This window comes from Meles meles, chromosome 7 (assembly GCF_922984935.1).
Source record: "Meles meles chromosome 7, mMelMel3.1 paternal haplotype, whole genome shotgun sequence".
Classification (NCBI taxonomy): Eukaryota; Metazoa; Chordata; class Mammalia; order Carnivora; family Mustelidae; genus Meles; species Meles meles.
Genome location: NC_060072.1, coordinates 38,592,866 through 38,605,348, shown reverse-complemented (window position 1 = coordinate 38,605,348; position 12,483 = coordinate 38,592,866). Strand labels below are relative to the sequence as shown.

The 12,483-nt window shown below is 36.1% G+C and overlaps 1 protein-coding gene across 2 annotated transcripts in view; it reads left to right on the top strand.

Moving 5' to 3' along the window:
* OTOGL (otogelin like) overlaps positions 1 to 12,483 on the top strand; it is a 134,075-nt gene that overhangs the window by 99,372 nt on the left and 22,220 nt on the right. For both annotated transcript variants that reach the window (XM_046012944.1, XM_046012943.1), the window contains 7 exons: positions 766 to 836; positions 4,329 to 4,506; positions 4,782 to 4,924; positions 5,159 to 5,182; positions 5,276 to 5,368; positions 7,530 to 7,719; positions 10,661 to 10,875. In XM_046012944.1, the coding sequence (XP_045868900.1) occupies positions 766 to 836; positions 4,329 to 4,506; positions 4,782 to 4,924; positions 5,159 to 5,182; positions 5,276 to 5,368; positions 7,530 to 7,719; positions 10,661 to 10,875 (914 nt within the window). The remainder of the gene's footprint in view (positions 1 to 765; positions 837 to 4,328; positions 4,507 to 4,781; positions 4,925 to 5,158; positions 5,183 to 5,275; positions 5,369 to 7,529; positions 7,720 to 10,660; positions 10,876 to 12,483) is intronic.

Genomic DNA, 12,483 nt, shown 5'->3' with positions numbered 1-12,483 from the left:
TTTGACAGAGAGAGATCACAAGTAGGCAGAGAGGCAGGCAGAGAGAGTGCGAGGGAAGCAGGCTCCCTGCTGAGTAGAGAGCCTGATGCAGGACTTGATCCCAGGACCCTGAAATCATGACCTGAGCTGAAGGCAGTGGCTTAAACCACTAAGCCACCCAGGCGCCCCCACTACTCATTTTTAAAAGGCAACAGAATTTGTAGCTCCTGTGCACTCTTTTTTTTTTTTTTAATATTTTTTATTTAATTATGCAACAGAGAGAAATCACAATCAGGCAGAGAGAGAGAGAGAGAGAGAGAGAGAAGCAGGCTCCCTGCTCAGCAGAGAGCCCGATGCGGGACTCGATCCCAGGACCCTGAGATCATGACCTGAGCGAAGGCAGTGGCTTAACGCACTGAGCCACCCAGGCTCCCTCCTGTGCACTCTTCAGTGATACTGATATTTTTACCTCTTCAGACAATTGTGTTGACACTATCAAGATAGTGAAGAAGTTTATAGAATGGTGGTTAAAAATCTGAGCTCTGGAATAAGAATCCCAAGTTTGAATTCTGGCCCTTACACTTCCTAGCTTACCTGTCTATACCTTCATTTCCTTATCTGTAAAATGATAAGAGTGTTGTTATCTACTTTACAGAGTTCTTGCAACGAATACATGAAATTATCTGTATAAAATTCCTTAGCACACTTTCTACTGCATGCAAATACCTTATATGATAGATACCATTCCACTAAAGGAAAGGATATCTTCATTTCTAATAGGTCCAGAAATGATTACTCCATCAGACTTCACTGTCTTGGACATGCTAACTCCAACAACGACAGGTTTGGAATGTGAGGTATGGCTGGGTGATCTATTCCAGTTACTGGAATTCCTTATAGCATCTGTTCAAGTTTCTGTATCACTATCCAAATGCTATTAAATTTCTCTTGCTATGTTCTCTAGTCTCTCTTTGCCAAGAGATAATAAGAAATAAGCATTACATTTTAGCAATTTTTTGGTGCCCTCTTAGAGGGACAAACAATTGTATTTTCTTACCTGGTTTAGATATGCCCTACTGATTAGATTCTGGTCATACTGAGAAAAAGAAAATTCAGATGATGTCTTTTTTTTTTTTTCTTAAGATTTTATTTATGTATTTGAGAGAGAGATGAGCATGAGCAGGGGGCAATAGCAGATGGAGAGGGAGAAAGAGAAGCAGACTCCCCACTGAGCGGGGAGCCCAGAACAGGGCTTGATCCCAGGACCCTGAGATCATGACCTGAGCCAAAAGCAGGAGCTAACTGACTGAGCCCCTCAAATGAGGTCTTAAGTGTGATACTTTAATAAAAAGTTAACTAATGTGGGATTCTCTGTAAGACGGGAATTCAAAAATATTTATTAAGTAGCTATTATATGGCAGGCACTATGCCGGATAACAAAGATACTTTGGCAAGCAAAAAAAGTTAAGCTCATTGGACCACAGAGCTTGTAGTTGTCTTGGCTGAAACTTGAACACTTGGTTATCTTCTTACTTCAAATGTGCCTCTTGTTTGAGAAGCCAACTATTCATTCCACCAATATTTATTTAATACCATTTTTGGCCAGGCACTACCTAAGTACCATAAATAAAATAATATAAAAGCAAGCAAAAATTCATGCCTTTATGGAGTTTATATTCTACTGGAGACTCTAAGATAGCCAGTAAGCAAAATAAGTTACTAAGTTATAAAATGTTAGAAGGTGCTGCTCAAGGAAAAATAAATCTGTTTTCAATGACATGCTCAGAAAATCCTCACAGATAAAGTAACTTCACAGTAAACGATCTGAAGAAGTTCAGAAATGGGTCCCTACAGAGAACTAAGGCAGTGGGAATAGCTGTGGAAACCAGGAAACAGGGTTCCAGGCAGAGGGACCAGCAAGTGCAAAGGCCCAGAGGTAAAATGCACCTGACATTTTAAAAGAATAACAAGGAGGCCATTAAGCTAGCAAGCAATAAGATAAGAAATAAATTAGATGATTTAAAGCCTTGTAGACGATTGTAACGACTGTGGCTTTTATTTTAAAAGACGTAGGAAGACACTGGCTATTTTTGAGCAGAGAGATTACACAATCTGATTTGTTATAGGATCATTTTAGCTGCTATGTTGAGAATAGGGTGCAAACAGACAAGAGAACCAGTTAGGAAGCTATTGTGAGAATTTAGGCAGAGATGATGGTGGCATGGACCTGGGGATAGAAGTGAGGATGGTGAGAAGTGCCTGGGCTCAGAGTGTATTTTGAACATAGAGGGCACAGAATTTGCTGAAAGATTAGATGTGGGGTGTGAGTAAAACAGAAGCATCAAGGATTCTAAGATCTTTTCCTTGAGCAATTAAAGGATAAAATTGAGTTTCGCCACGTAAAGACTGAGATTGCTCTTAGACATCAGAAATGTGCAGGTAGGGGCGCCTGGGTGGCTCGGTGGTTTAGGCCGCTGCCTTCGGCTCAGGTCATGATCTCAGGGTCCTGGGATCGAGTCCCACGTTGGGCTCTCTGCTCTGAAAGGAGCCTGCTTCCCTCTCACTCTCTCTGCCTGCCTCTCTGCCTACTTGTGATCTCTCTCTGATAAATAAAATCTTTAAAAAAAAAAAAAAAAAAAGAAATGTGCAGGTATACATTCTGGTAGACATAAATAGAGCTTAGAACAGAGGTCAAGCTGAGTTCAATTTTGGGACTTCTCAGTGATGAGATGAAATCACAAGGGAGTGAGAGCAGATAGAGAAGAGGGGAAGGAGGAAGATAGGACAGCAAACAAGCAAAGGATAGTGAAATAGGAGAAAATGGAGGAGACCGTTAGGTGGTCTAGAAGCCAGGGAAAGAAAACATTAAGGAAGATGGAGTCCTATGCTATCTTAAATATGTTAGGAGGTCAAGTAAGGTGAGGTCTGAAAACTGATCGTTGGATTTGGCAACTCGTAGAGTTCAGTGGTGACCTTGTTAAAACAGTTTCAGTAGAGTGGAAGGTAGAGTTTGCTTTAGGTGTTTAGATGTTGTAGGGACTTCAGACAAAAGCTAAAAGTGATACAATCACACCCAGAAAATTTTGGAAAATCAGACCTATTCGCCTCCCTTTGGCTCTTAAATTTGGAAGTGCTCACCTAATAGTCTCACTGGAGAAGTATTTAAGCTCTCTTATCCTTAATTTTGATCGTGTATAATATTGGAATGATAGAAACTCAACTCACAAAGTCTAGGGAGAAGCAAATGAAATAAGCTACTGTTAGTGCCCGGTATATAAGAGATGCTAAATAGATGTTAGATTTTCTCCCCCATCCCCTGAGATGCAGTATAGAGTAGTGGCCAAGGTCACAGATTCCAGAATAACAGATTCTGAATTTAAATTCTAACTCTTCCACCTACTAGTATGGGATCTTGGGCAAGTTACTTTGACCTTCATCCTCCTGATTTCCTCATCTATAAAAGAGGGAAAAAATAATAATACCTACCTCAGAGGGTTATTTTCAGGGGAGTGAAATGTGTTAATTAGAATAATATCTTGGACATAATATGTGACATAAATGTTTGATCATTGCTGTAATTATTACTATAATTTAAATGTAATAAAATTTATAAATTTTATAAAATCTACCACTGATTTTTTAATTTGTTTATCTATAAGTCAGGGAGCTATATATAAAAGTTAACTTATAATGATTTTGGGGCTCCTGGGTGGCTCAGCAGGCTGAGCCTCTGCCTTTGGCTCAGGTCATGATCTCAGGGTCCTGGGATCAAGCCCCACATCAGGCTCTCTGCTTAGCAGGGAGCCTGCTTCCTCCCCCCTCTCTGCCTACTTGTGATCTCTCTCTCTGTGTGTCAAATAAATAAATAAAATCTTAAAAAAGAATTAACTTATAATGATTTTATCCAAAGGCTATTAAACTGATCTCACATATGAATGTTTAATGAAATATGTGTTGCGTTAATAGTTTTTTTAAACTGACATTAACAGAAATTATAATGATACGCTAGCTTTATAAGACATATGAAAGCTTAACCTGTACTGTATAGGGATGTTTGTAAACACTAATGAAGGCAATTTAGAACAAGATTTCAATGTGCTCAGATGTCTGAGTATATGGGCAATTCTGATATCAAATCAGTATTAAGGTAAAGCTTAAATTAAGTTCAAACCAAGTATTTTAGAGAGAATACATCAATAAAAATTGTAGTGAAATTTGAATGATCTCTCAAAAGCTTTCGTATTTAGGAAATATATACTATGGGCAATGGGAATGGACAATTAAAAAATTAATTGGAAACATTTGTTGAAAAGAGGAAAAAGAAAACTAATTTTCTTTTTTATTAACAGCCTCAACAATTTGATCCTGTTTATAACTGTAGCCAATATATATGTCTTAATATGGAATGGCAGTTGTACAACTGGTCTCTCAATTGCCCAAAGGACTTGGAAATGCCTGATTGTGGTTTCCGGGGAAGGCCCGTGCAAGTGAACAGTGATATCTGCTGCCCTGAGTGGGAATGTCCTTGTAAGTTTGCATTTCTTACGTGGCTGGCAGTTTTCCAATCAGGAAGAAACTTTTTTTTTTTTGAGCTGATCACCTCACTCATCACACCAAAGTTATTGCTGAACTTTCTCCGTTTAATTTAGGATTTTATTTCCCAGTATGCAACTTTTAGAGTTGCTCCTTGTCAAATGTATTAACACTAATTTAAAAGTGTTGTTTTTTTTTTAAAGGAGCTATCATTAGTACAAATACAAATAGTTAATAGACCAAATCCATTCTCTACCATTTTTTTTTAGGTCGGTGTTCCATGTTGTCAGAACTGAGCATTATTACATTTGATGGAAACAATGCAGCATTGTATAGTATGGCTTCTTATATCTTAGTAAGAATTCCTGGGGAAATTATAATTGCTCATATTGAAAAATGTTCCACAAATCAGGTAGGTCATAATTCATTCTCATGTCATTTCTTCATAAATCTGTAGCTGATGTACACTGCAACGTTAGATATTCTCAGAGCAAGAGAGGACTCAAGAACTCACTGAGATTTATCTTCTGTACTTAAAAAAATGTTTCATGTGAATATATTTAGAGGCATGTAATATTAATTTGAATAATGTTTTTAAGAAGTCAAGTAATATATTTTTAAAGTGTTTTTTATACATTTCTTTCAGAATGGAAATTCACTTAAAAAGCTAGTGAGTATTTGTAAAATGTTTCATAAATTCCTTCTCTTCATTGCTAAAGTTTTGTTTTACTCCATAAAGTTTTAATTTTTTTTTCAAATTAAGACATCCTCTGGAAGAATGTATGGACTTTGTTTTAAGAAGTTAAATTTGACAACATCTGTGCATAAAATACTTGTTAATCGGGCAGCAAGAAAGGTAAGATTACAAAGTTAAAAGAGAGCTTCACATTGGAGAAAATTAAGAAATTATATTAAGCACAATTATTTCCAAAAGCAGGGAAAATTAAACATATCAGTGGAGTTTCATTATTATTGTGTTTAATCATTCATTTCATGAACAGTAAAAAATTGTGTTTCTTAATATTATATTTCTCCTTCCATAATGTACCAAGTGTTGCAAATATTTCTCCCCTTGTGAGGTTAGCTATCAAAGCCATGTCAAAGACATGAAATCCCTTTGGGTAATGTGAGTGCCCAAGTTCCAGAGTGAACATTAGTGTTTTAAATTAGACAAGGTAGGGGCGCCTGGGTGGCTCAGTGGTTTAAGCCTCTGCCTTCGGCTCAGGTCATGATCTCAGGGTCCTGGGATCGAGCCCCGCATCGGGCTCTCTGCTCAGTGGGGAGCCTGTTTCTCCCTCTCTCTCTGCCTGCCTGCCTCTCTGCTTACTTGTGACCTCTCTCTCTGTCAAATAAATAAATAAAATATTTAAAAAAATAAATTAGACAAGGTAGAAATGATGTAAAAAATGAGGGATCACAAGGTTGAAAAATCTAGTAGTTAAGAATACCAGAATGCTGACCACCAAGAAAAAAATAGTTTCAAAGTGCTGATGATGTTAATTTTTCAATGAATATGTGATAGCTAAAATAAGAAAAAATGAAGAAATATGTAATGACTGAAATAAACTGAAGAAGGGGGATATTTTATAAAAAGATTGAAAAAAAGCAATTCGGTTTTAATAGGAAAAAAACTTTATCCCAAGGAATATGTGTTTACTAGAGAAGGGTGAGTTATAAACTGGGTATTTCACTTATATGGTTTTCTCAAAAATGTAAGAAAATCACGTGTAAATATTTTGCTAAAATGACAGATGTTACACACTTTCTAGAAATAATTCTGTCTTTTTTAGCACAGGCCAAACATTCTAGACTGGAAACAATATTAAAATGAGCCTAAAATATAGTAAGGTGTTAGAAAGCTTTATTTTAAGTAAAGTAAAATATATGAATGGGGGAATTGTTTAGATGATAACATTTGTATATACCTTTGATTCGATCAGTTGATACATTGACAGAAAATGGTGGGAAATAAATTTAAACTTACATCTGGTCAGTGCTATTAGTGAGCATTTGGGCCAAAGGGCTTAGTTATGGTTTCAACTGATTCATCTCTGGTCATGTATTCAGTTAAGAACTAACTCTTTAAGAATCATTTATTGAGAGTTTGCATGATAAAACAACAAGATCCTGGTCTCAAGTAACTAGTAGCTGTATATGAGGTACTTAAATGTAATTGTCTGCCAATTAGAAAGCAATAGGAGGTATAGTGATAGAGTTTGACTAATATATCACAGAGACAGGTCACCTAATGCAGTTCATAGGATGGTCAAATAGGTATTTTTGGAGAAGGTGACACCTAAGAGAAATCTTAAAAGTGGAAATTAACCAGGCATCAGTAAGGCTATTTCAGCCTGCAGATGGGCAGTATGAGGAAGATATAAAGATGAGGAACTGAATGGTTCGTGAGACATGACCCAGAAAGGTTCCTTGTCTTTGTCATTGTTTAAAACAGTGTTTTTCTAAATATAATGCTTGGATTGCCTACATTTGTATTACCAAGAGTACGTGTTAAAAATACAGACCCTAGAATCGCATCCAAAACTAGGAAATAGAATTGCAGGGAAACTTAATCTTTACCAAGATTGACAAATGATTATGAAGAACATTATAGTTGAACAGTGATTTAGAAGATCAAAGAAAGGACCCAGATTAAAGAAAACATCCTAAAAATAACTCTATTTTCTTAGGTTCATATTAGTAGATGTTGTAATCAACATGTATTAAGGGAAACGGACAGAAAAGCATAGGTAACACAGAAGAAAGTTAAGTTTTGAAGAAAATAAGGGGCAACAAGTTTAGAACAAATACTGAATATAAAAAGATACAACAAAGGAATAATAAAAGAACTAGAAGTTGTGAGAAGCTGTAGCAGCAGCAGAGAAATAAATTTTTAAAAACTTAGGAAATAGTTTCTATTCAACAAGAAGAAATGGAAACATCTGAATTCTACTTCTAATGTGTGTATATTGAAACATAAATATTTATCTAACAGTTGTAAATTCATTGTGTTATTTTAGGTAGAAGTGGATTCTATTGTTGTGCCTCTGCCCTTTACAAATCAAGAACTATCCATAGAAGATTCTGGTACCATGTATGTGATTACGACTCCAGCTGGACTAATCATAAAGTGGACTCACCTTACAGGGATCATAGACATTCATTCTGGCTTTCAATTTAACTTGTCGTCTTACACAGAAGGACTCTGTGGTGAGCATTGCTCTTCAAATCCTAATTTCTTTTCATTTTTTTTTTCCTGTTCACATTACACCAATGGCCCCTGGTGCTCCACTTTTCATATTTGAGGTGTGATGTTAACTCTCAGCTCCCCATGTGAATACTATTTCATCTCAATAAATGGGCTAAGAAGCAAGAAGTAACATTTCAGTTTCCATATTTTATGAAAATACATGTTCACACTACTATCGCAATACTGTTTGTATTCCTACTATATTCTATATCTATCCTACTATATTCATCTTTATTAATCATTAATAAAGCACCAACTGTCATTTTATATACTTGAACTTATTCAATTATTATAATAGTCCTTATAAGTTGGTATTAATTTACAAGTGAGAAATATGAGTTACAGAAAGATTAAAGGCTTAATTAAATAGGTTTGTTTCTTCGTTATTATGTTAAAATTTGAAATAGGGGAAAACTTAGTTGCTTAAGACATGTTGAAAGTTACATGCAGGGAACAAAAGGTTCTCAATATTTATCCCAGTTTTTTTATAAAGTATAATGCCAAAATATAACTTTATACCTGGTTAGTATCACATCATTTTACATAGACCTATAAAGAGTTATATTTTTTTGACACATAGTTATAAGTTAAGGGAAACAAATTAAAATATCCAAGATACACAACAAAATAAAAAAGTATAATACTGGCTTTGATATCTGATGGAGGTTATTCTCTTTGTAGCTCTGTGTCTGAAGTGAACATCAGTTTCCTCATCTTTAAAATGGGAATAGCAACATTCTACCTTCAAGATTGTTGTTAGGGTTGAATGTAAAAATTAATGTCAAACACTTCACACATTGTTTAATACACACAATCAATAAATCCTAGCTTAGTAAAATATATCTACTTTAATCTCACCAAATATTAATTGACTAAAAGTATATGGATCACCTTCTGAGTGTTTGGACTCAGTGTTTGGTACTGGCAACACAAAAGCAAGTAAGACTGAGTCCTCTCTCTCAAAAACTACATAAAACACCCAGATTTCTTCCTTAAAGCATTTAGTGAAAAGTTTGTATAAAAAGATTTACCTTTTTTAAAGGTTTACCTTGCCTATTTATAGTATGCTAAACATGGCACAAAGTTCCATGGGGACTGAAGATTATCACTGTGGAAATAGTTATTTTTGAGTATGTATAGTATTGGTTAAACACAGTCAATAGTGTTTATTGAGTAATACTCAGAGACTTTAGGAATGTATATTTTCTCTGATAATTTATCATTTCTGCCTGTTATGATTTCTCTTTGATCTTGTGGATTTTTCTCCTTCACTTATTGTCAGCTCATACTTTTTTACAGACACACTCTGCTAACTGGATTTTTAAATAATCACTGTAGAGAAGGGGGTAGGATCAACTTTTTGCTAACTGAGGGTCACCCCCTAATGTTTATGACCTCCATAGTGGGTGAAGGTTTTTGTTAGAGGGAAGTCTGGGTGCAGTCAGGTCTGAAAAAGTTGCAGTGAACAGGGTATGACCTAAATTGAGCATGGACACCAGAATGGGAGGTCTGTATGAATACCTTGTTCTAGCCAGAACTGTGTAAAGTTTGTAGGGCTGGTGACTGGAGTTGCAATAAAAACAATTTTTTCTGGCAGTTACCTTTTTCCAGGAAAGTTTAGACTTAAAAAATAGTAGCTGCTTGACAATATAGTTCACTTCACTTGAGTTTTTTTATTTGTTTGTTTCTGCATTGCCTTCAGTCATTTGTATATGTGCAAAGACAAAGCAATTATGGGAGCAGCAACCATTATGATCTACTTGAGGATTAAGATTTGATACTTGAAAAAAATGTTCAAATTATATCTTTTATAGCTGGTGCCTTGGGGATTAAGAAAAAAATATATCTTAAGGTAGGGTAGGCTTCAGATAAAGTATGATCAGGGTTCTGGGCTGTTTTTCTGCCCTTCCCTTGGCTGCACTCCATGGCATAAAGAGTAAGCTCTTCCCCAGTCTGGCCTTCCTCAGGAAGATAGAGTCTATAGCAGATCCAAGCATGATAATCATCAATAGGCCATGTCATCCTAAGGAAGAGAGATTGTCTATGTCTTAGAATTTCCAGGTCAAATCCTGTTTGGCAGTGGTTGTTTAAATGTTGAATGTATCCATGTGTCTAGGTGACTACCTGACCTGACTGGTGTATTATCTGTAACAGTTGTAAATGCACAGGAGTAAGGACTACCTTTATGCCAATCATGGCCTTCTCCTGTAATGGTGATGGGACAGAGATACTTCCTGAAGGCAGAATTTAATGTTTTCAGGCAGGGTTTTCCTGGAGGAATGGATGCCGGGAGGCAATCACCAAATGCCCACCCCTTAAGGAATATCTTGGAAAGCTTAAGAACTAGGTCTTCAATTGGGTGATAGTGGTAATAGAGGAGTGTGGGAGTGGAGTCAAGCTCCTCTTTCTTCATTTTCTATCATCTTTTCACATTTCTTGACTTCTAGGATTGTGGTTTCTTCCTTATTTGATTAAGAAAATCTGTATTGGGGCACCTGGGTGGCTCAGTCATCAAGTCTCTGCCTTTGACTCAGGTCATGATCCCAGGGTCCTGGGATCAAGTCCCACATTGGGAGGTCCCTGCTCAGAGGGAAACCTGCTTCTCCCTCTCCCACTCCCCCTGCTTGTGTTCTCTCTCTCCCTGTGTGTGTCTCTGTCAAATAAATAAATAAAATCTTTAAAAGAAAAAAAAAAGAAAAAGAAAACTCTACTATTTTATCAAAGAATCAGATACATAATTTAAAAATCCATCAACATTAAAGTGAAAGGATGTACATTTGGCACCTTGTTCAGTAAGTAATTTATTCATTTAAAATCAATTATTAAGATGATTTATTTCTGCTGCCTACATTTGGTTTAAGTGAAAAAGTTTTTCCTTCTAAATGTCACATATCTTTCTAGGAATTTGCAATGAAGATCCAGACGATGATCTAAGGATGCAAAATGGCACAATTATTACAAATATGGAAGACATAGAATTATTTATTGAGAGCTGGGAAATTGAGAAATCATTTGAAGTAACAACAAGAAGACCTGTTAGGAATTGTACTGAGCATGATTGCAGTCACTGCATTGAATTATTGAATAGAAAAGTTTTCCTTCCATGCCATAATAAAGTAAGTTAAGGGAAACCATAAATAAGAACTGTCATGTTGGACATGTTGAGAGTTAAGCCAATAAATTCCTGTTCTTGCTGTGATGTTCTTCTACTGAGAATAGTTTAGCCCCAAACCTTCTGTCAGTGTGCTTTGGAATTCAGAATCATTTGCTTTCATAGATTTAAAGAGATAGGAAGGATAATTACCTTTTTTTCTCCTATGTTTTTTCAGAACCGTATCTACAGTTTTCAAGAAAAATGAAATTCTGTCCTATGAATAAATGCCTCTAGGAGAAAGAAATCAATGTCACTTGATAACCCAGTAGAGAAACCAAGACAGTGAGGATATTATCAAATCTCTATGATCTTGGCATCTTAGGTGTATACTTGTAATAGAGCCTGTCATATATTCAATTTAAACATTTTTTATTTGTCTCCAACTTTCTGACTTTATGTGACTAGTAGATATTTTAAGTAGTCTCTGTCCCAATGTGTTAGGGACACAGGACAGCTAAATATGGCATTTCATGAATCATTTAGTGAGAGTTTGTGAGCATCTAGCACTTACAAGGCATCGTGTTAACGCTTATGACCCAAAGATGAGTAAGCTCTCCCACCTCCCATGCTAGATTGTGGAGTGTAAATCCCATAATTCTCAGCCCGCCCCATGAGTTCAAAATGGCATATCTTTTGAAGCTTCAGTTTTACTTGGAGATATGGATGCAGATGGGTTTTAAATGTTTACATTTTTTAAAAAAGCAAGTATATAAAAATGAAAAAAATAATTAATACTTTAAAACTCAGTTTAGTATCATTTTAATGTCTTTTTAAAGCATATGATTTTTTGGATGCCTGGGTGGCTCTGTTGGTTAAGGGTCCACTTTCGGCTCAGGTCATGATCCCAGGGTCCTGGGATCTAGCCCAGGGTCCTGGGCTTCTTGCTCAACAGGGAGCCTGCTTCTCCCTCTGCCTGCTGCTCCCCCTGCTTGTGCTCTCTTTCTCTCTGACAAGTAAATAAATAAAAATAAGATCTTTAAAAGAAAAAGCATGATGATTTTTTAAATGATTTTTTTGGTATGGTTTTTTGTAAAGATTTTATTTATTTATTTGAAGTTTCTTTCACTTACACTTAACATACCTGCCAAACAACCATCTTATCAAGATGTATGAGGTCCTCTACCCTCTGGCCCACCCACTTCTCTAGCTTCCTCTTTGCTGTACCCTTCTTGCTTACTAAGCTCCAGTCTCCTGTCAACACTTTGAATATCCCAAGGTTTTTCCTGCCAGTGGGCTTTTAAACTTCTAGTTTTCCCAGCCGGAATATTTCTCTCCTCTGATTCATTTTAGTGTGTTGACTCCGCTGGATTCTACTCAAAGACTTTTTTTTAGCTATGAGATACAGAGAATAGGTCTGTGTTATTGACCTTTATGCTCCTCATGCATAGGACAATGCCTGATAAGTAGTTAGGTGTTCAATAAATTATGAAAGTCTGCTTAAGTGAATATATGAATGGGGAATACAGGAGAGTCAGCTTTTGTGGGTTAAGTGGAAAGGTATCTGACTTTTTACTTTGAATAAATTAAGTCATGTAGGATTTCAAAGCAAAATACCCAGAAAAAGCTTGAA